Source organism: Mustela nivalis (genome assembly GCF_964662115.1).
Source record: "Mustela nivalis genome assembly, chromosome: 10".
Taxonomy (NCBI): Eukaryota; Metazoa; Chordata; class Mammalia; order Carnivora; family Mustelidae; genus Mustela; species Mustela nivalis.
The window spans coordinates 101,832,702-101,852,646 of NC_139029.1; the positions used below are offsets into that span (position 1 = coordinate 101,832,702).

The 19,945-nt window shown below is 43.3% G+C and overlaps 2 protein-coding genes across 8 annotated transcripts; both read left to right on the plus strand.

The window, feature by feature from the left end:
• The first annotated feature begins 2 nt into the window (after positions 1 to 2).
• Positions 3 to 13,360, plus strand: AP4B1 (adaptor related protein complex 4 subunit beta 1). Of its 7 annotated transcripts, XR_014299252.1 has the most exons (13): positions 205 to 300; positions 501 to 687; positions 2,364 to 2,588; positions 3,284 to 3,414; positions 3,791 to 3,938; positions 4,479 to 4,975; positions 6,002 to 6,085; positions 6,841 to 6,944; positions 8,036 to 8,243; positions 8,461 to 8,742; positions 9,216 to 9,666; positions 11,983 to 12,026; positions 13,270 to 13,360. XR_014299252.1 is itself a non-coding variant. In XM_082685028.1 (11 exons), the coding sequence occupies exons 2-11, from the start codon at positions 575 to 577 to the stop codon at positions 9,641 to 9,643; spliced, it is 2,220 nt and encodes a 739-aa protein (XP_082541154.1). In that variant the 5' UTR covers positions 3 to 124; positions 501 to 574; the 3' UTR covers positions 9,644 to 10,029. The 7 variants fall into 7 exon arrangements, 6 of the variants coding, with proteins under 6 accessions (XP_082541154.1, XP_082541152.1, XP_082541151.1 ...); XM_082685028.1 differs by lacking the exons at positions 205 to 300; positions 11,983 to 12,026; positions 13,270 to 13,360 and adding an exon at positions 3 to 124 and having other exon boundaries at positions 9,216 to 10,029; XM_082685026.1 differs by lacking the exons at positions 205 to 300; positions 11,983 to 12,026; positions 13,270 to 13,360 and adding an exon at positions 119 to 200 and having other exon boundaries at positions 9,216 to 10,029.
• Positions 13,361 to 14,152: 792 nt separating this feature from the next.
• BCL2L15 (BCL2 like 15) lies at positions 14,153 to 18,606 on the plus strand. The gene is made up of 4 exons (XM_082685035.1): positions 14,153 to 14,552; positions 14,873 to 14,994; positions 17,494 to 17,718; positions 18,315 to 18,606. The coding sequence occupies exons 1-4, from the start codon at positions 14,426 to 14,428 to the stop codon at positions 18,330 to 18,332; spliced, it is 492 nt and encodes a 163-aa protein (XP_082541161.1). The 5' UTR covers positions 14,153 to 14,425; the 3' UTR covers positions 18,333 to 18,606.
• The last annotated feature ends 1,339 nt before the right edge of the window (positions 18,607 to 19,945 follow it).

Here is a 19,945-nt window from a genome sequence, read left to right on the forward strand (position 1 = left end):
GATTTCCGAGGGCCCGCCGCGCCTCCACCAGAGGGAGCCGCGCGGCTGCGCCGGGAGGTGAGAGGCGGGGGAAGGGCGCCCTAAGGTCGGCGTCCGGGCGGCGCTCGGCGCTCGCTGCGAGAAGGTGAGTGGCAGCCGCCGCGCGCGGGCGGCCCCGAGGAGGCGGGACTTCCGCAGAAAGCTAGATTGGGCCTATCCGGGTGGGCAGCCGCGCGGAGGCGCACCGAGGGCTGGAACTGGCGAGGGAGGGGTCCGCGGACCTCCGGCGGCGGGGCTGGAAATGGGGCGGAGGGCCTCGAGGTAGCTGGAGCGGTCTCGGGCGGAGCGAGCCGGCCTGCAGGTCCCGGGAAAGAACTGCAGAGCCTCGTTCGGGGCTCGCCGGGGCGCGGAGAGGGTTGGTGTGAGAGTGCTGGGGCCTGGGCTGCGGCCCCCGGGGAAGCCGAGGCTGGGGTGAGGTCACGCCTTTGGTCTCCTTGCTGACTGACATTTGCTTTGCCCAGGTTCCCACGTCAGGGCTAGGAGGAGCCCGCGAGTTACCTAGGGGTTCTGGGGGGCTGCCCGGTGACTGTCGAAGATGCCGTACCTTGGCTCCGAGGACGTGGTGAAGGAGCTCAAGAAGGCTCTGTGTAACCCTCACGTCCAGGCCGATAGGCTGCGCTACCGGAATGTCATCCAGCGAGTGATTAGGTATCAGCTACCGCCCGCACTCCCCGCGGCGGCCCCCATCCGGGCCCCCACCCCTGGCCGCTCGGAAAGTGTGAATGAACCCAGGGCAGGGTGTGATTTGGTCTTTCCGCTTCTCTGGATGGCCACGGCAGCCTCCCCTGTGGCACTTGCTTGACTTCGTTTACTCAGCAGGGTGGTTACACCCATGTCTTGAACCTAGACTGCTACTCCCAGATCTATAGAGTCTAGTACAGAAAGCCCTTTGTATCTTCAAACCCACATACCCTACTGCCTGCTGGGCATTCCCATCTGGATGTTTCTTCAAAGACATGCAAAGTAGCACCTGCATCCTTCCCCTCTCCCCAAACCCGCTCTTCCGCTTATATTTGGGTTGAGGAACGCCACCGTCCTGCCGACCAAGGGAGGGAGTCAGTCTTGATGACGCCTGGTTTTCACTTCTGGAGTCAGATGGTATGGATATATAGTTCTAAATATCCATCCTCTTTTTTTCCCCCCCAAGAAAATGTCTATGCATTTCTTTTTTGTTGGCACCGCTGTTCTGGTTTTATCACCAAAGCAATTGAAGTGGCTTCCTAGGTCACCTTGCCTCCTCATTTTTCTCCGAAGTTTCCTAACCTGAGTTTGAACATATAATTCTTGGCTGTAGTTGTGGATCACAAACGTCAGTATGCACAAAAGTCCCTTGGGATGCCTTTAAAAAAAAAAAAAAAAAAGTGTACAATTTTCATCCAATCCAATAATGCTGCTTTCAGTCGGGTGGGATGGAACCCAGGAATGTGCATTTTAGACAGACATCCCATCTGATTGAGAAACGGATCTACAGAAGGAAATCCAAACTTCCTATCCTAGCACCCAAAGAACACCCTAACACAACTACTTGCAGACTCTTAAAGAATGTAGCATTCTTGCTGATGTCTACACATCTAATAGCATGTGTTACGTATTTTATGTATGTGTAACGTATTTTACAACTACACCTGCCTGGAAAATTCCAGCTCATTCAACTAACGTGTTACTTCCTCTTGGAAGTGTTTTATGATTTCTTGTCAGTATTAGACTTCTGGATCCCCACTGCACTTTGTCTGTTACTTCTTTTTTTTTTTTTTTTTTTTTAAGATTTATTTATTATTGGTGGGGGGAGAGGTAGAGAGAGAATCTCAAGCAGGCCCCCTGCTGAGCTCAGAACTGATGTGGAGTTTGAATTCACAACCCTGAGATCATGAACTGAGCTGGAACCAAGAGCCAGATGCTTAACCAACTGAGCTACCCAGGTGCCCCAACCTTGTCTATAACTTCAGTTTTAATACTTACCTATTTTAATATTTACCTATTGTACTGTATTTAGTGGTGTTTTTGTCTTGCTCCTTAGTTATACTTCGAGTTCCTAAAGATCGAGACCAGGCCTTCTTCAGGTTTATGCCCCAGAACATATCCCTGGAATGTAGAAGCTGAATTAGACTGGAATGTACCAGGAATTCAATAAATGTTTGTTAAATGCATAGAAGAATGTTTATTATAGGTCCATGGCGTGAAGTATTGTGCAATGTAATAGACAAGATAGACTTGGTTGCTTCCTTCACAATCTAGTTGGATAACCAGGATGTGTATAGATAAAATGTCTTTCATTGTAGGCTGTAGATTATGTATTTTACTTCTGCTGTGTGTGTTGGTTTCAGGCACATGACTCAGGGCTTGGACATGTCTGGTGTCTTCATGGAAATGGTGAAGGCCAGTGCCACCGTAGATATTGTTCAGAAGAAGCTGGTTTATCTTTACATGTGTACATATGCTCCCCTGAAACCAGATCTGGCTCTCTTGGCCATTAATACACTGTGCAAAGACTGTTCGGACCCCAATCCAATGGTGCGAGGGCTGGCACTACGAAGCATGTGTAGTCTCAGGTGAGTACCCTCTTCCCTGACTGTTTATCAGTGGCTGATGGATTCAGGAGACCATGGGAAAGGTTTTCAACAGTGATAATCTATTTGAACTTCTTAATACTAGAGAAAATGTGCTTGTAACTTGAATCCAAGTTTTCAGCCATTGCTTAGGCTTAAAAAACTATGTCACATTACATTAAATGTCACATGTTACATTAAAGGGAATTTTCCATTCTCACTCTTGCTGAAATAGTTCTTGGTTTTGGTTAAATGATTTCTAAACAATTATGTAGATAATATATTTTTGCTGCCCTTGTAGTAGTATTCCAGATGAAAAGTCAACTATGACTTTTTAAGTTTAGCAGTGGCTTTCTGTAATTCTTTATTCTCTTTTAAAGATTTTATTTACTTATTTGACACAGAAAGAGAGAGATTGAGAGTAGGAACACAAGCATGGGGGAGTGCGGGAGGGAGAAGCAGGCCTTCTGCCGAGCAGGGAGCCCGATGCAGAATCCAATCCCAGGACCCAGGGATCATGACCTGAGCCAAAGGCAGAAGCGTAACAACTGAGCCATCCAGGCGCCCCTCCTTAATTCTTTATGATGTGATAGTTGTACATTCAAACATCTACTAAACTTTCTGTTAAGTGAATAGGAGCTGAGTTCCATCAAAGCTAGCCTTTCAGGATCTGGCTGACTCCAGTATGTGTTGCTTAGGATGCCTGGTGTGCAGGAATATATCCAACAGCCCATTCTCAATGGTCTGCGAGATAAAGCTTCATATGTCAGGAGGGTGGCAGTTCTTGGTTGTGCCAAGATGCATAATCTTCATGGAGACTCTGAAGTGGGTAAGTTTCAGTGTAATCTGTCATGACCAGTATTTATTTTTGCTTTAGTTACATGTATGACTTTGTAAAAGATGACATGACTTTGGGAGAAAATAGTAATGTGGCCTTACTTCTGTACTTGTCTCTTTAAGTAGAAAGGTCGGTTTGGTATTTTTCGAGATCACAGACACCTTTTCTCTGGGGCCCAGGTGAGATCCATCACGTTAGCTACTTAGAACAGTCTGCAGATGGCAATTTTTTGCCTTGCACTTTATTACTGCCTTTGTTATTTTTGTAGCCGAGAAGTTCAGCTTTGTCTGCCTGGAGCTAGTACTCTGGCTCTGTTCCTGAGACATTGAAGCTGTTCTTTATCTGAGATCTTTGTGCTCTTTTATAGACGGTGCTCTGGTAAATGAATTATACAGTTTGCTGCGTGACCAGGATCCAATTGTGGTTGTGAACTGCCTGAGGTCTCTAGAGGAAATTCTGAAACAGGAAGGAGGCGTTGTCATCAACAAGCCCATCGCCCACCATCTCTTAAATCGGTTTGGATGCCTCGGTGCTCTCTTTGTTACAATGAGATCTGCATCCTAGTGGGATCATGACACGTTGAATCAAGGAGACCTTTTGAACAACTTCTGTAGAGTAGTAAAGTTAACCATGACTATTAACTTCCTCATATTTCGCTGAGAGGATTTCTTTTGTCTTAGTTTCTTTTGGTGGTATAGAGAGATGGCAGAAATATCCCTTGGAAATAGGTTCTGTCCTCCCCTACAATCCTTATGTCCCCCAAACTATTTATGATTTAGGTCGTAAACTGTAAAGACTCTGGATCTAGGTCCAGTGATTATGGTCCTTGGCCTTAGACGATGAGAATTTGTAGTATAAACTCATCTCGGAATTGAAAGCCAATTTTGTGTAAACTTTAAATAGCACATGAAAAAGAATAGTTCTGTTATGGCACAGCCTGTTTCCAAGAATTCTCTCCTTGTTGTGATGAACAGATGACTGGTGACATGACATTTGCGTGCAGATGGTCCTAATTTGGTTGCTAAAATAACACTCTTCTTTTCCTTTTTGGATAGAATGCCAAAACTGGACCAGTGGGGCCAGGCAGAAGTATTGAACTTTCTGCTACGCTATCAACCCCGCAGTGAGGAAGAGCTGTTTGACATTCTCAATCTGCTAGATAGCTTTCTCAAGAGCAGTAGCCCCAGTGTGGTGATGGGAGCCACGAAACTCTTTCTCATCTTGGCAAAAAAATTCTCCCATGTACAGACGGATGTGCTTGTGCAAGTCAAGGGCCCTCTGCTGGCTGCCTGTTCTTCGGAGAGCCGCGAGCTCTGTTTTGCTGCCCTGTGTCATGTGCGTCAGATCTTGCACAGTTTGCCCGGGCATTTTAGCAGCCACTACAAAAAGTTTTTTTGCTCCTACTCGGAGCCCCACTACATCAAGCTGCAGAAGGTGGAGGTGCTGTGTGAGCTGGTGAACGATGAGAACGTACAGCAGGTGCTAGAGGAGCTCCGAGGGTACTGTACTGACGTGTCAGCTGACTTTGCCCAGGCCGCCATCTTTGCCATAGGTAGGGGTCTGCTGCTTTTCCTTTTGGAGACCTTCGACTAACCAGAAACCTGTGGAATCACAGAGACCAAAAGGGAACGAATTTTGCATCAGAGACAAATTACCATGCACCAAATTACCTTGGGGTCAGTGGCCACAGACAGAAGTGGGGAGGGAGGGGTTTTTTGGCATCACTGGTGTTGCCTTATCTTCTAGGATAGAGAATACAGGTAACTCAAACTAGAGTACTTAAAATTTATATGGCCTTTTCTTGGGTACTAGCCAGAATGCTTTCCCATATATCTTAGCATAGTCTTGGGAGGCAGTCAGGAAAAGTAGGCAAGTGTTATCACGTCATTTTAGAGATGAAGAAACTCAGAAACAAAAAGGTTTTTAAATGGCCAAAGGTCATGTGGTTCCTGACCCAGGGTCAGAACCTGCTTTCCAGACGCAAAATCCTGTGTCAAGTGGCCAGTTGTTTATTGAGCTTCTACTATGGGCTATGCATTGTGCTGAGTACAGACCAACACAATGAATCCTAACTCTTACAGGCTTTTTCATATTTGTTTGGAATTCAGAAGGCCAGACTGAGTCACAAAATGAAAGCAACCAGGGAACTATGTTGTGTTGGAGGCCTTCAAGTGGAAGAGGAGAAGGAACTCTTAGGTTAGAATGAAGAATGAATATTTTCAGGGGCAGGAAGAGCAAACAAAGAGGAGAGCAGAGCTCTTGTGGTCAGGTGTTCGCTCCGTGCAGGGCCATTCCTGGGAGGTGCTCTGAAGCCTGCAATGCCTCGAGGCCTTGTATCTAGCTGCCACACATAACTTTGTTGCTGAAGGTTTTCAGCCTTGTTCAATGAGAAGATCCACTTTTACCGAACATAGGAAACTTAGGTTGTTACTTCATCAAGCAAGGGGTGGGCTTTTTTGGTGGTGGTTGTTTTAAGATTTTGCTGCTCTTCTTTGTCTTTGACTGGTGGCAAGTTTTTTTTAAAATGAGGTGCTAGGATTTGACTTACCACTTTTCTCTGCTTTCTATTCTCCTATAGGTGGGATTGCCAGGACCTACACAGATCAGTGTGTGCAGATTCTAACAGAGTTGCTGGGGCTTCAGCAAGAGCACATTACCACAGGTAATAGCTGGCCACCGTTTGGGCTTTTTTTTTTTTTTCCCCCGACAAATGCCTGCCCTGTAACAGTTGCTTTAAAAAAAAAAAAAAAAAAAAATTATTGTTGTGTAACAGAGATTTAAGCTTTTCTTTACATCCTCATGTGCTGCCGTCAGAGAAGCGTAGGGTCTGTAGATCTGACAGAGAGGGTCTTCAGGTTGCCATAACTCTGCAAGGCTGTTCTGTAGATAATGAAGGCTACCAGAATGCCTGGGCTTGTTAACTCCCCACCCTCACCCCTCTTTTTGCTTTATGGCAGCAGTGGCTTCCAGGGCTGGGACTAGGGTGAGGCAAGCTAGGTACCCAGGATGCAAGGCACTCACTCTCAGGCTTGTGCAAATGCTAACCCCGCATGTCTTCAATTTTATACCCCCAGCGCCTCATTTGCCTCACCCTAGTCCCATCCGTGGTGGCTGCATTTAAACTCTCTTCCAAATATCATTCAACAATAACATGACCTCACATTTGCTTTACATTTTACCATGTGCTTTTGCATGTATGAGCTCCTTGATCCTCATGACCAATCCGGTAAGAACAAAACCGATTTAAGAAATTATTGCCTGTGTCAGACATTTCTCAGAAAATCATTGACTACCCCTCTGACACCTATTTTATAGAAATTCATGTAGCAGTCTACTCTGAATATGTGAATTCTCTTAAGATTCCTTCCTGTGTGGAGCCTCTAATCCTATGCTCTTGTGTCCTGAGCTGTGTTGTAGTGGTGGTGCAAACTTTCCGAGACCTGGTTTGGTTGTGTCCTCAGTGTACGGAAGCTGTGTGTCAGGCCCTGCCCGGCTGCGAGGAGAACATTCAAGACAGTGAGGTAGATGGCAAATTCTCTTTTATCTCCAGGCAGAGGGGAGATTGTTTCTCTAATTCTTCTTTCTATTCAGTGTCCGAATATGGAAATTCTTAGAATTGATTGCCACCTCAGATTCTTTTTGGGTATAGTAGGGTAGAAGTGATAAAAACATGAGATTTATCTATGATTTTTGCTACAGATGCTTTGATATCATTGTTTTCTTGAACAGTGTTGAGCCAGAGATTTAGAGCATGGAGTGTTCAGCTGTAATGAGAATCAGAATCATTTGTGGATATTTGGACTTCACTGCAGGTCTGCCAACTTAAATACTCAGGAGTGCTGGGCCTAGACACATAGATTTTTTTTTTTAATTTTTTTTTTTATAAACATATATTTTTATCCCCAGGGGTACAGGTCTGTGAATCTCCAGGTTTACACACTTCACAGCACTCACCAAAGCACATACCCTCCCCAATGTCCATAACCCCACCCCCCTTCTCCCAACCCCCCTCCCCCCAGCAACCCTCAGTTTGTTTTGTGAGATTAAGAGTCACTTATGATTTGTCTCCCTCTCAATCCCATCTTGTTTCATTGATTCTTCTCCTACCCACTTAAGCCCCCATGTTGCATCACCACTTCCTCATATCAGGGAGATCATATGATAGTTGTCTTTCTCTGCTTGACTTATTTTGCTAAGCATGATACGTTCTAGTTCCATCCATGTTAGACACATAGATTTTTAAGAAGCTTCCCAGAGGTCTCCGATTTTCACTCTAGGTTAATTACCATCTTCATTAAGTGGTTTAGAGCACTCTTTCAATAGCTTCCACTGACATATTAAACCCCAGACTGGGGCAGAGGCCCCCACATTGTGGAAGCTGTATTACATAACCAACGCAGGCTCTGGGAGTCTTGAGTCTCCTTTTGTGTAGTGACATTTTATTCCTATTTGTTGTAGAGAGTGCAGTCGGGGTGTGGGGGATCAATAACAATGCAAATTAAAGTCAATAAAAGATTATACCTTTTCTGCTGACGTTGCGGGGAACAAAACCTGTTACTGTGTTAGGGACAGTCAGATGGCAAGGACCTGCTTTCACTTCTTCATTCCTCAGGGGAAACAGGCGCTGATTTGGCTCCTTGGTGTCCATGGGGAGAGAATCCCCAATGCTCCATATGTATTGGAAGACTTTGTGGAGAACGTGAAGTCAGAGACTTTTCCAGCTGTGAAGATGGAGCTACTCACTGCACTGCTGCGCCTTTTCCTCTCTCGGCCTGCCGAGTGCCAGGACATGCTGGGGCGTCTGTTACATTACTGCATAGGTAGGTTCTCCAGAAGGAAACTGTACTTGCCATGTCAGATAGGAAACATTCTGACAGCTGACACTGATTGGTGAGTCATGCTGGGGACCCAAGAAACCGCGTTAACATTCTCTAAGATTTCCTCCCTCCTTTCTTTTTTCCCCCATTCCAGTTGGCACAGGGTAGAAGGAGTGTTTTGGTTTTATTTGTAATTAACTCAGTCTTTGTCTTACCTCAGAGGAAGAAAAGGATATGGCAGTACGAGACCGGGGCCTCTTCTATTATCGCCTTCTCTTAGCTGGCATTGATGGAGTGAAGCAGATCCTGTGTAGTCCTAAATCTGACCCTTCTCTTGGACTTTTGGAGGATCAGGCAGAAAGACCTGTGAATAGCTGGGCCTCAGACTTCAACACGCTGGTGCCAGTCTACGGCAAAGCCCGCTGGGCAACCATCTCTAAATACCAGGGGCCAGAACGTCGGGGCCCGGAGCTTCCTAATGCTGCATCCTTTGCCACTTCAGGTAGAAATAGTCCTTACTTTACATCTTGTAAAAAATCTTTACCTTTTGCAATGACTGGTGGGAAGTAGAGTACCCTAGCTACGGCTCAGACTGTGGGCTGAATTTGAAGTCTTCATGAGCAAGAAAGAAGTTCCTCATTGGCTATTTCAACCATTTGTCCAAAGATAAAAGTCACACTGTGTACTTATGGAAATCTAGATTAAAAAAACATAATTTAGGGGCGCCTGGGTGGTTCAGTCGTTAAGCATCTGCCTTCTGCTCAGGTCATGATCCCAGGGTCCTGGGATCCAGCCCCGCTTAGGGTTCCCTGCTAGTGGAGAGCCTGTTTCTCCCTCTGCTGCCCACCCCCATACCCCCCCCCCCCCCGCTCATGTGGTCTCTCTCTGTCTCTCAAACAAATAAAATCTTTTTCAAAAAAACACAGTTGGTATAGATTAAAAAGATCTCTTACACAAACTTTCTAATTCTTTCAGGTCCCCTGATTCCTGAAGAGAGCAAGGAAACGGTTCAGGAACTTCCTGATTCTGGAGCCCTAATGCTAGTCCCCAATAGCCAGCTGACTGCTGAGTATTTTGAGAAAACTTGGTTTAGCCTGAAAGTTGCTCATCAGCAGGTGTTCCCTTGGCGGGGAGCCGTCCATCCCGACACCCTCCAGATGGCCCTACAAGTAGTGAACATCCAGACCATCGCAATGAGCAGGGCTGGGGCTCAGCCGTGGAAAGCTTACCTCAGTGCCCAGGATGACACTGGCTGCCTCTTCCTAACAGAACTGCTCTTGGAGCCTGAGAACTCTGAAATGCAGATCTCTGTGAAACAAAACGAGCCAAGGACTGAGACACTTAATAGTTTTATTTCTGTATTAGAAACTGTGCTTGGAACAATTGGAGACATAAAATCATAACAGATTCTTGCTGCTTGTCCTAGGTGAGATGAGTAGCTATCAGAATTCCTAGTTTTTTATTAGAATTTGCTTTTAAATCCAGATGCTATCAAATACAAAGGAGAATGGACAATCTCAGAACCAGGATTTTTATGTTTTTGTCCAAAGACTATTGACTTATTCCTCTCATACCTATAGGTGAATGACCCCATTTTCTAGGTGATGTTGAAAGGTTAATGTTGGTAAGGGGTTGGGGAGGGACTGAGGATAGGATTTGGATTCTTTTCTAATCCATTATACGGATTGTTTTACTAAAGATGCCTGATGTTTATGGAAACTGATAAAGTCATCATTTGTGGGGATCATCTTTTCTTCCCTGTATTACTGCAATAAATTCCTCACTGGTCTCCTGTTTCTAATCATGCTTTTCAAGGCCAGAGTCCAAAGTCTTTAGTGCGGCATCAGAAGTAACTCTTCAGTGTCCTGTCTCACTGCTTGCCTGAACACCCTGTTCTTGCATTGGCAAATGACTTGGCATTCCTTGAATGCACAAGGCTCCCTCTCACCTCTGTGCTTTGCTCCTGCTTTTATTGCTTGGCTAGAACGTTTCCCCACCCTCATATCTTCTTTCTTGTCCTTGTAACATCTAGTCCTTATCTCTTAGCTTCTGCTCAGTCACGAGCTCTTGCAGGAAGTTTTCTGTGACCCTGGTTGCTTTCATTACAGGTTCTGTCAGGCTGTCATGGCCTCCAGTGCGTGTGTCTAGCAGGAAAGTTGTAATTGTTTTCTGTCACTCTTCCTTGCTTTCAGTTTTATTCATACCTGCCCACATTTTCTACATTAACTGAGGCAACTTATGGTGAGAGCAGATGCCATAGGATGGTTTAAAGTATAAATAGTAAAGTATAAATAACCAGAGGATCCACAACAGGGAAGATGAAAATACCATCGCAGACCAGCTTAGTTAGGGATGGGGAAGTACACAAATGTTCAGGCTTAAGGGCCGACATAATTGGTACAGTTGAGCCTCAAATTTAGCTCTAAGTGATTTGGCTGAGTGAAGAGAAATAAGTATAAAGTCATCATTAGAGAGGAAGAATCCTTCCAATATTAATTTCCAAAAGAAATTTACATGTAGTTTCACATAGGTGACACGGGGAAAAGTACAAGATTCTTATGGGAAGTCAGTAATGGGTTTCCCATCACTTACGGTGTTCTTCAGTGAAAGCAGAGAGCATGACTTTAACATGGACCTTAGCACATTTCTTCAAGGACTTAAGATAACACAATCTAAATATCTAGATTCAAGGACTTCTACCACATAGATACGTAAATGGACTGCGCACCTTTAAGTTTTTCAGCCATCACTTCTCTCAATTAGGCTCTTAATAAGAGTAAGTAACTGATATTTTTGGCAAGGCCCTGGATTTTGTGCGTTGTTTTCCCACCTGGACAGTTTCTAAGGACGGTGATGTTCTTTCCTTCCATCTCCACAGTCCGCCATATAATGAGGACTCAATAAATATTTACCAAATGAATGGCTGTCAATAATCAGATCTGATGGTGTTTTGGGAATGGTGTTTGAAGTGTGTTTTGTTATATTGTATCAACCAAACAATAGTGGAAATCCATCTAGACTAGGGTTTCTCAAAAGCAGCATTACTGACATTGGGTCCAGATGATTCTTTGTATGGAGGGTTTTCCTGTGGTCTGTAGAATGATTATTAGCAGCATCTTTGGCCTATACCCACTAGATGCCAATAGAACCCCTAGTGGTAACAAAAATGCCCAGACAATTGCCAAAGGTGCCTCAGTGGGACAAAATCGCTCCCCACTGAGAAGGATCTAGATCAAGGGTTCCTACAATTACATGTAGAGAGATCAGAACAGTTTCAGAATTGCCTTTTCCATAGTTTGATTTGTTTGGTTAAACCGTGACTATTTAATTACATACTAAAAGAAATAAAATGGAAGTGTAAAGTGCTGCCAATTTACAGCGTTATAAAGGAACAGTATATAAATGGTAGAGATTAAGTAAAATTATTTACTTCTTTAAAAATTAAAGACTATAATTGAAATGTTGATCTAAAGAAAATTGGGAATGGCTCAATAATAGAACAAATGTTACTAAAATGATCCCAGTTATTGGAGCTTTTAAAAGATTAAGTCCTACTTGGTTGTTTGTCTATAATGTATGGGGCATAGCCGAATATGAGACTGTTGCTTTTGAAAAGTGTACTTTTAAAATGATCTGAAGGAGGAAATGATTTCTTTTAACTATAGCCTGGTTTTGCTAATTTATAAGCAAAATGACTAAAGCTTACGTATACCATGAAGTTAATTATATTTCTTCTCCCTAGGAGCTCTCTCTAGCCTTGGCAGACATATGGTTTGATGATGTGATGTAAGTAGATGCATATTTTTAAAATCCTTGAGGGTAGTTGATACTGTGCTTTTAGAAAAATGACTTTCTAATGTCTGGGTTGGGAAATAGTCGGTGACACGTGTAATGAATGGGTGCCCACTGATGACCATGGTGCTTTAAAACTGTGCAGAGGCAGTCATTTGTGTAGTTCCTGAACATAATCGTACTGCCATGGACTAGCGGCTATTAAATGCCTCCATTTCCCCCACACCTCTTTTTGAATGGGAGTCCTGTAACCATTATTCTATCCCTTTCTCATATATTGGGTGTTTGGGGGAGGAGAGACAAAGAACTTACTTTCTCAGTTACAGAAGTACACATTGAGAGGAGCAGTACCCAAAGATCCTCATTCATAGGCAGATCTGGGGCAGATGACAAGACCCTAGACTTTGAGCCAATGAAAAAAGGTGATGAGGCTTTTGAGAGAGGGATGTAAATTGTGGCCAGGGCAGCAAAAGAAGCAAGTGATGGTGAAAACACTGTGGCCTCGTTTTTTGGTACTACCTGGGAGATAGTACTTGAACTGCAAGAGTGAAGGGGATGTGAGCTGTGGAAGAAGGAATGGGGTGGTTCGGGAAGACGCTATAATGAAGGCTCCAGAAGAAATACACAAAGGAAGAAACTACCCCATATTGCCCAGGAGAAGATATACTCCTTTCCTTAGCCTTACAACATTGATTCTACAAGATAACGAAGGATAGATAAGATAATGCAAAGATTAGATTCCGAAGATGGCATTTGCCTGTAAGCACATCACCTGTGAAACAAATTACTGTGGGAAAAGGTTTATTATTTGAGGTAGGATGGGCTTGGTTTTCAATTTCTATGCTGCCACTTACTGATGCCACTTACCTTGGGTGTTTAACACCAGCTGGATGGTATCTTATAAACCTTTCATTTGTTTTCCAATGCACTTGGGGAATATGTCAAATTAATTTGTTAGAATCCTTCAATTTTTAGTAACCCACTCTAGTGTGAAAGGATGATGGCTCAGAATTCTCTCAGAAAGATCTTCTTATGTCAGATCTGAAGCTTACTCAGCAGAACCTGGTTTCAGCCCTAGTGATAGATGACAAATGAAGATGGCCCTTTATGTAATTTCTGTTTCTCATCCAAAAGCAGTTTATGATCATTTGTTTTTAGAACAGAATAGGAAACAGAAGATTGGCTCTTTTTATTTTGTAAGTAGGACTTATGCTTGAATTCCTTATCGGCTCACCAGGTCAGAATACCCTGGAAGAGCTGATAAGTTTGAGTGTTGACACCCAAATCCCAGACTGATGTGGCTTCATTAAGAAGGCAGTCACTGTGGGTAAGTGTCAGTCAGGAGATCTCACAAAAACAGTGATGGAGTCTAACGCCTGTTAGAAGAATCTTACTTAATTCTGTTGGAGAACGAATCCCAGATTCCTTTCATCCTGGTCCTCAGGCCTTGGGCTAAAGGAAAGACATTTAACACTTACTACATGTCAGAAACTGCTGGATCATCCCACAGAACATTGTCTTACTTAACCCTCATATAATTTCCTTGTGAAATACTTTGTATTATCTCCATTCTTAATTCCTCAAATGCGCAAGTTTTTTCCTCCCACCTTCTCAACTTCTATATATCCTAGTCCCACCTGGAATGGTTTTATTTCTCCTCTTTGTCTCATAATCCCTCCTTGTACTTTAGAGCTCATCTCAGTTGTTAACAACTCCAAGGAAGCCTTCCTAACCCCCTAGGTCTGATTTCCCATTGCACAATGTAATCACACAGTATCTCAATAAGCACAAGAAATTATGGATTAATCATGTAATATCGGCTGTGCATGCAAAAGTGTAAGCTCCGTGAGGACAGGAACTGTGTCTGTGTCATTTTCCTGTGTTATTTGTAGTGCCAGGCATAGTTCCTTACCCATAGACACTCAGTACATAAAACATCTGAAAATGGCAAATAAATGCCATCTATTAGAAGTTGAATGCTGTTCTATTATAACTCTGAAACTTTCTTTAAGCAACACCAGACTCAGAACCTAACAGGAAGTATTTCTAAATGAAATTGCCCAAGAAACTCTTCCTCAACTCTATCTCAGTTCTAAATTGGCTAACAATAAAAGTTATTCATTAATCTTAAGTTCTGGCTAGGGTGTGGTTCTGAGAAAAGGAACTGAAAGTTTTCAAAAAGTCTCCCCAGTTTGTGTAGGTGAGCTCTTCAGAGAAGTCCCATGTTTCTGACAGCTAGTTTTGAAACACGCTCCAGGACTACAGGTCCCATTAGGGAGACTTTAGAAAGAACAGAGGTCATTGCTTCTAGTTTACCAGCAGTTCTGACTTCCTGCTGAGCTGAAACCTGCTTGTTTTGTGGAAAAGCAAAAACTTGGCAGCAAGCATCTAAAATGAAGAGGCCCCGAACTTTTGAGGAGCAAACAGAATGCATCTTGAACACTTTACTCACAGACTTCTTGGGCACACCAACACAGGTCGCTAACCGGGACCTATGTTGTGGAGATGAACCAGATTCAGGTAAGGCTCCTGGCCTGAGGTGCTGATTGCGGGTCAATAAGAGCATCTGAGTATGCTTTCTTATTGCCTCCTAAGTTTCAAAAGGTGAACTAAGCTTTCAGCAATACCTGAAAATCAGTAGTTACCATGGAAGGGAAAGATATTCTCAGTGAAGGGGGATTTTCTGACTATGGGGTTGAAAGGATATCGAAGGTGCTCTCGGGAGAGATCGATGCCACAATTGTTTGAAAGTCTAGAGAGCGTTCTCCAATGCCCAGATTCCTGGGACTGGCCGTCCCTTCAAGTTGTATAACGCATGTGAATGTGTTCCTCCATCTTAGGAGATCCTTGCCCTTTTGACGTGGCCATCATTGCTGGTCGCCTTCGGATGTTGGGTGACCAGTTCAATGGAGAATTGGAAGCTTCTGCCAAAAATGTCATTGAAGAAACCAGTCATGGACGGGTAAAGTTGCTGCTCTTTTTCTGTTCCAGATGCTCCTTTCTTACCACTCTTGTATGACTATACCTAGAAATGTCCTGCAAAAGACTTGGGGGCTTATGTTCATCCAAGGAGACACAGCAGGAATTCTCCAGTTGCTAGTTCTTCAGGAGTTAATCAAAGGCCTAAGTGGTATTGAGAGGAAAATCTTCTGGCAAGGGCTGATCAACCTTCAGATTGTTCCCATTTGTTTTTCAACAGAGCTGTGCTTACGTGACACGGAGCACATATGTAGCACTTTGTTCTTGGTAAAGCACTTTATTCTTTAATGCACCTATTTAATATTTATTTGGCTGGGAGTGGGTGTCTTCCTTCCCCCAAGGTCCAGCAATGAAATTATGTACTGGAAAGGCAGGCAGTCCTCAAGTAAGTTGTAATGAGTACTGACAGCCACCACCTAGGGCATATCTGGCTTTTCATCAGAATGCTGATTACTAGCGGTGGCACTTGGATGCTGCATTAGATGTAAAGACCACAGACAACATTCTAGAAGATGTTGCTGATTGTTATCAATAATGGCAGGTAATACAAACTTAACAGGTGCCAGACAGTATTCCAAACGCTTTATACTTACTATCTCATTTAAACCTTCCAGCAGTCCCTGGGGTATTATAGGAACTGAAACTCACAGTGCAACCTCCCCTCCTGTTTGTGGAATGCCATGGGAGGCGAAATCTGACCTCTTTGTTCACTGCTGTCTTCACACAACCCAGCATAGTACCTCCTATACTGGAGACCCTCCGTACGTGTTTTTGTGACTCGCTATCCATTTAAGCAGATAAGGAAACTGAGGAAGAGGGAAACAAGAATTTAGGTTACCGAGTGAGTGTTGAAGTTAGGATTTTAACCCAGACTGATTCCAGAACCACACTCTTCACCATTATGCTTTATTCTTCTTATGAACTATAGCTTGGATGGTGCGCCTATTCAGGCAGAACTGGACTTACTACTCCTAATTGCTTGCCCTGAAACTTTCCTAGGTAGCCAAGAGCTGAATTTTGTTTTTTAATTTAAAAAAAAAAAACCTTTTTGGAACTTCCAAATTCATAGGAAAGTTGCACATAATTAGTTGTACAAAGAATTTCCCTCTTGAATCATCTGAGAGTAGGTAGTTGATGAAATGTTCCATCATCCCCTAATACTTTCACATTTCCTTCAAACAAGGCCATTCTTTTATATAACCACATCAAAACCAGGAAATCAGCACTAACACATTATTATCTTGTCCTCAGATCCCATTCAAGTTTGGCCAGTTGTCCCAGTGATGTCACATACAACAAAAAGATCTAGGCCAGAGTCAGATCCTGCATTTAGTTGTCTTGTCTCTTTAATCCCCTTCAGTTTGGAATTGTTCCTCAGTCTCCTTTTTTCATGATCTTGGTGCTTAAAGATTATGGGTCAGTCATTTTGTAGAAAGTCCCTTAAACTTGGGTTTGTTTCATGTTTCCTCTTGAGTGGATTCAGGGTATGTACTTTTGGTAGGGAGGTCACAGAAGGGTTGCTGTGTTCTTCTCATTGCACCTTTTAAGCGGCACACATTTTAATTTGTCCCATTACTGATGTTAACTTCAGTTACTTAGGATAGTGTCTGCAAGGCTTCTCCACTGTAGTTAGTATCTGGTTAATATAGTTGTGTTGTGGAGGTACTTTGAAACTGTGTAAATATTCCTTATCTCATCAACATTTCAACCTATTCATTTATATTTTATATCAACATGGACTCATGAATTCCTGTGTTATTCAAGGGTTATAACCTATTACTATCATTATTATTTGGATGCTCAAATTGTCCTAGCTTTGACCAGTGGGTGTCCTCGCCACTGGACTGTGTCTTTTTAGTACGTCCCTGTCATTCTGTGAGTACTTCTTTAATTTTTGACAGCTCTCTTGTATTATCCAAGCCCCAGCCTACAATCAGCCTTTTTCCAGGGAGCTCTGGTATCTTTAAATGGAGAATGATATTTGGAAACCAAGATCTGGATACATATGTGGATGCCCTCTGCAGCTTATTTGGGTTCTGGCAACTGCTCTGACTACCAAGGGTGGATATTGCTTGGCCCCACCTAATGACTTTCGGATCAATTCTGAGGGAAAGGAAAGAGGAGGAGGAAAAACATTTTTTTTTTACTTTAGAATTTCACAGACTTCAGTCATTCAAGTAATACCTCTACAACTCGACCAGCTATACTTAATATTTTTCTTTCAAATCACTTTTTACTTTTGGCACTTTTTGTGTGTCCTAAGTAATCATATCTAAAATCATGGGTTTGATGGGCTACTTACATTTTCTCTGTACACTTTACAATAAATAACAAAATAACACTCCTTAAGATTACCCCAGATATGATCAGATACAATGTACTTGCCATTCTCTAGGAAACTCTTGCTCTACTGGACGCCTGCCCCTGTAGTCTCCTGTACCTTTATATCAACACTTCACTGATATCCCGTGTCTCTCTCCAGGCAGGAGCTGCACTTCAGGACACAGTCAAAAGTCTTAGTCAGGCTTGGTGTGCTCAGGATTCCAGCTTAGCTTATGAGAGAGCCTTTCTGGCAGTGTCTGTGAAGCTTCTTGAATACGTGGCCCACATCGCTCCCGAAATGGCAAGACAGGTCGTTGTCTCCATGACAAGCATGATCAATGGGAACAATGCCATCCAAGAGTTTGTCCAGGGCCAGGGAGGTTGGGTAAGTATGTCGGGGCCCCTGGCTTTGATAGGCATTTGCACTGTTTTTGTACTAATACCCAGGACTCCCAATGCCTGATTCTTTCTGTAAGTTGGAAACCAAGTAGAAGAACAGGTCTCCCTACTTTGCTGAAAATGGCAGTTTGTTATTTTGTTTTGCTTTGTTTTTCCCCATGGGAAGGGGGACAGTCAGAAGCTCAGGCCTCTAGACTCCAGAGATATTTTACCTAAAATTTTAGTTGACTCCTAACAGTGTAAAGCTAAATCCCGCTTCCTATATATAACGGCCTGTTAAGTACTGGTGATAGAGTACTAGCCTCAGCCCCGCTTCAGAAATTCAGAATCATCCCCTGTCATCTCACAACAAACAGTGCTATCTGCTGCTGCGGTAACTATAGGAGGCATTCTAAGCCCATGTCTTAGTAATCATTAGAACATCTGCTCTCGCTGAGCATTCCTCTTCATTTCCAGCAGCAGCAGAGACCTCAGTAAGAGCTGCACGCCCTGGAGGTGTCTGTAGATTATTTGTTCTTTCTTTAGGACGCTCCCTTTACAAAGATGTCCTTTTGACTGTAGGCTATTCCCTGTCCTTCCTAGGAGAACCTGGAGAGCTGACTACAAAGCGATGGCGCTGTTTCCTAGCTTCAATATCACTGCCATTTTGATCGAGCGATTGATTGCTGGCCATTAAAACAGACATCCGGGGCAGCTGGGTGACTCAGTTGTAAAACGTCTGCCTTCAGCTCAGGTCATGATCCCAGGTCCCTGGGATCAAGCCCTGCATTGGGCTCCCTGCATCCCTATTCCCACTCCCCTTGCTTGTGCTATCTTGCTGTGTCTCTCTCTGTCAAATAAAAAATTTTTTTACATCTTTAAAGAACAAAACAGACAACGAAATCCAAAGCTGCTTTCCTTTGGACACAACTGGACTTATCTGAATAGTTTCTTTTCCACCAATTGCTAAAGTTGGGAGCAGCCCTTGGATGTCTACAGAGATTTTGTACTTTCTGTCTTTACGTGAATTTGGAGGAGGTTCCATTTAAGCCAAGACCTCCAGATACAAAGTAATGGTTTGTTAGGAGGAAATTTCAAGGCAACAGAGCAGACCTCTGTTGGGCATATTTTGGGAAAGGGAACACACAGTAAATTATTAGTTCAAATTGAGCCCTATCCTTTGGTAAGGATCTTGTCTATTTATTTTGCAGTCTAAATGACTTCAAGAGAGATTTTTGTTAAAATCTTGTTAAAAGTTGAGGATTTTCTTTTAAATTCCTATCCTTAGTTTTGTGTTAATTTCACCAAAGTAGAATCATTTTATGCATTTTTAGGTTGAAAGCAAAAACAAAACAAAACAAAAAACAAAAACAGTTTCTACATCTGCCCTTCTAAGAGAAAGGCCAACAGAAGATAAAATAGTGCATTTTTACTGCCACAGGATGCAGGAAGTGCTGGCCCACATCTAGGACAGTGGGGCCATCCCAGCTTAGATGAAACTAGCTGCATACCACAGTGTTTTTCAAACCAAAAAGTGCTTTACATATCACTTGTGGACTTTATGAATTGCTGATTTCCAGGCCCCATCCCTAGAGATTCTGATTCTGTAGGGGGAAGCTGGGGCCTAGGAGCCAACCCTTTTAGCCAGTTCCACAAGGCATTCTTATGTCCATATAGGACTTGAGCATACTCAAGTTAGTACAGGGGCCGGCCAAATCCTGCCTGCTGCTTTTTGTGTCCACAGGTTTACCAGCAAGCAGCTGCACTCACTTGTTTCCTTGTTGCCCATGCCTGTATTAGCACTTCAGCGGCACAGCTGAGGAATTGCAGCAGATCCCTAATGGCCTATAAAACGTATTTACTATCTGGCCCTTACAGAAAGGCATGTAGACCCCTGTTTTAAAGCTAAAAGCTAAATGAACATTTCTCTTCAAAGAATTTAAATTCTGTTGCAACCCTGATCATTCGTACCAAACACAATGGTACACAGGACAAATCTTTTTTATTTTATTTTATTTATTTTTTTTTTTTTTAAGAATTTAATCTAAGAGTGTTTGTCAGTTCCTGCATAGTCCACAATTTCTTGAGCTCTTTGGCAAATCAGAAAGCTCCGGGACCCCTGGATAGTCAGTCAGTAGAGGGTCTACATTTCCCCAGCCCCTACCTCAAGTGATTGGAAGTGAAGCCTGTGGTATCTGCAAGTGTATTTTGTAATAATCCTTCATAATCTCATA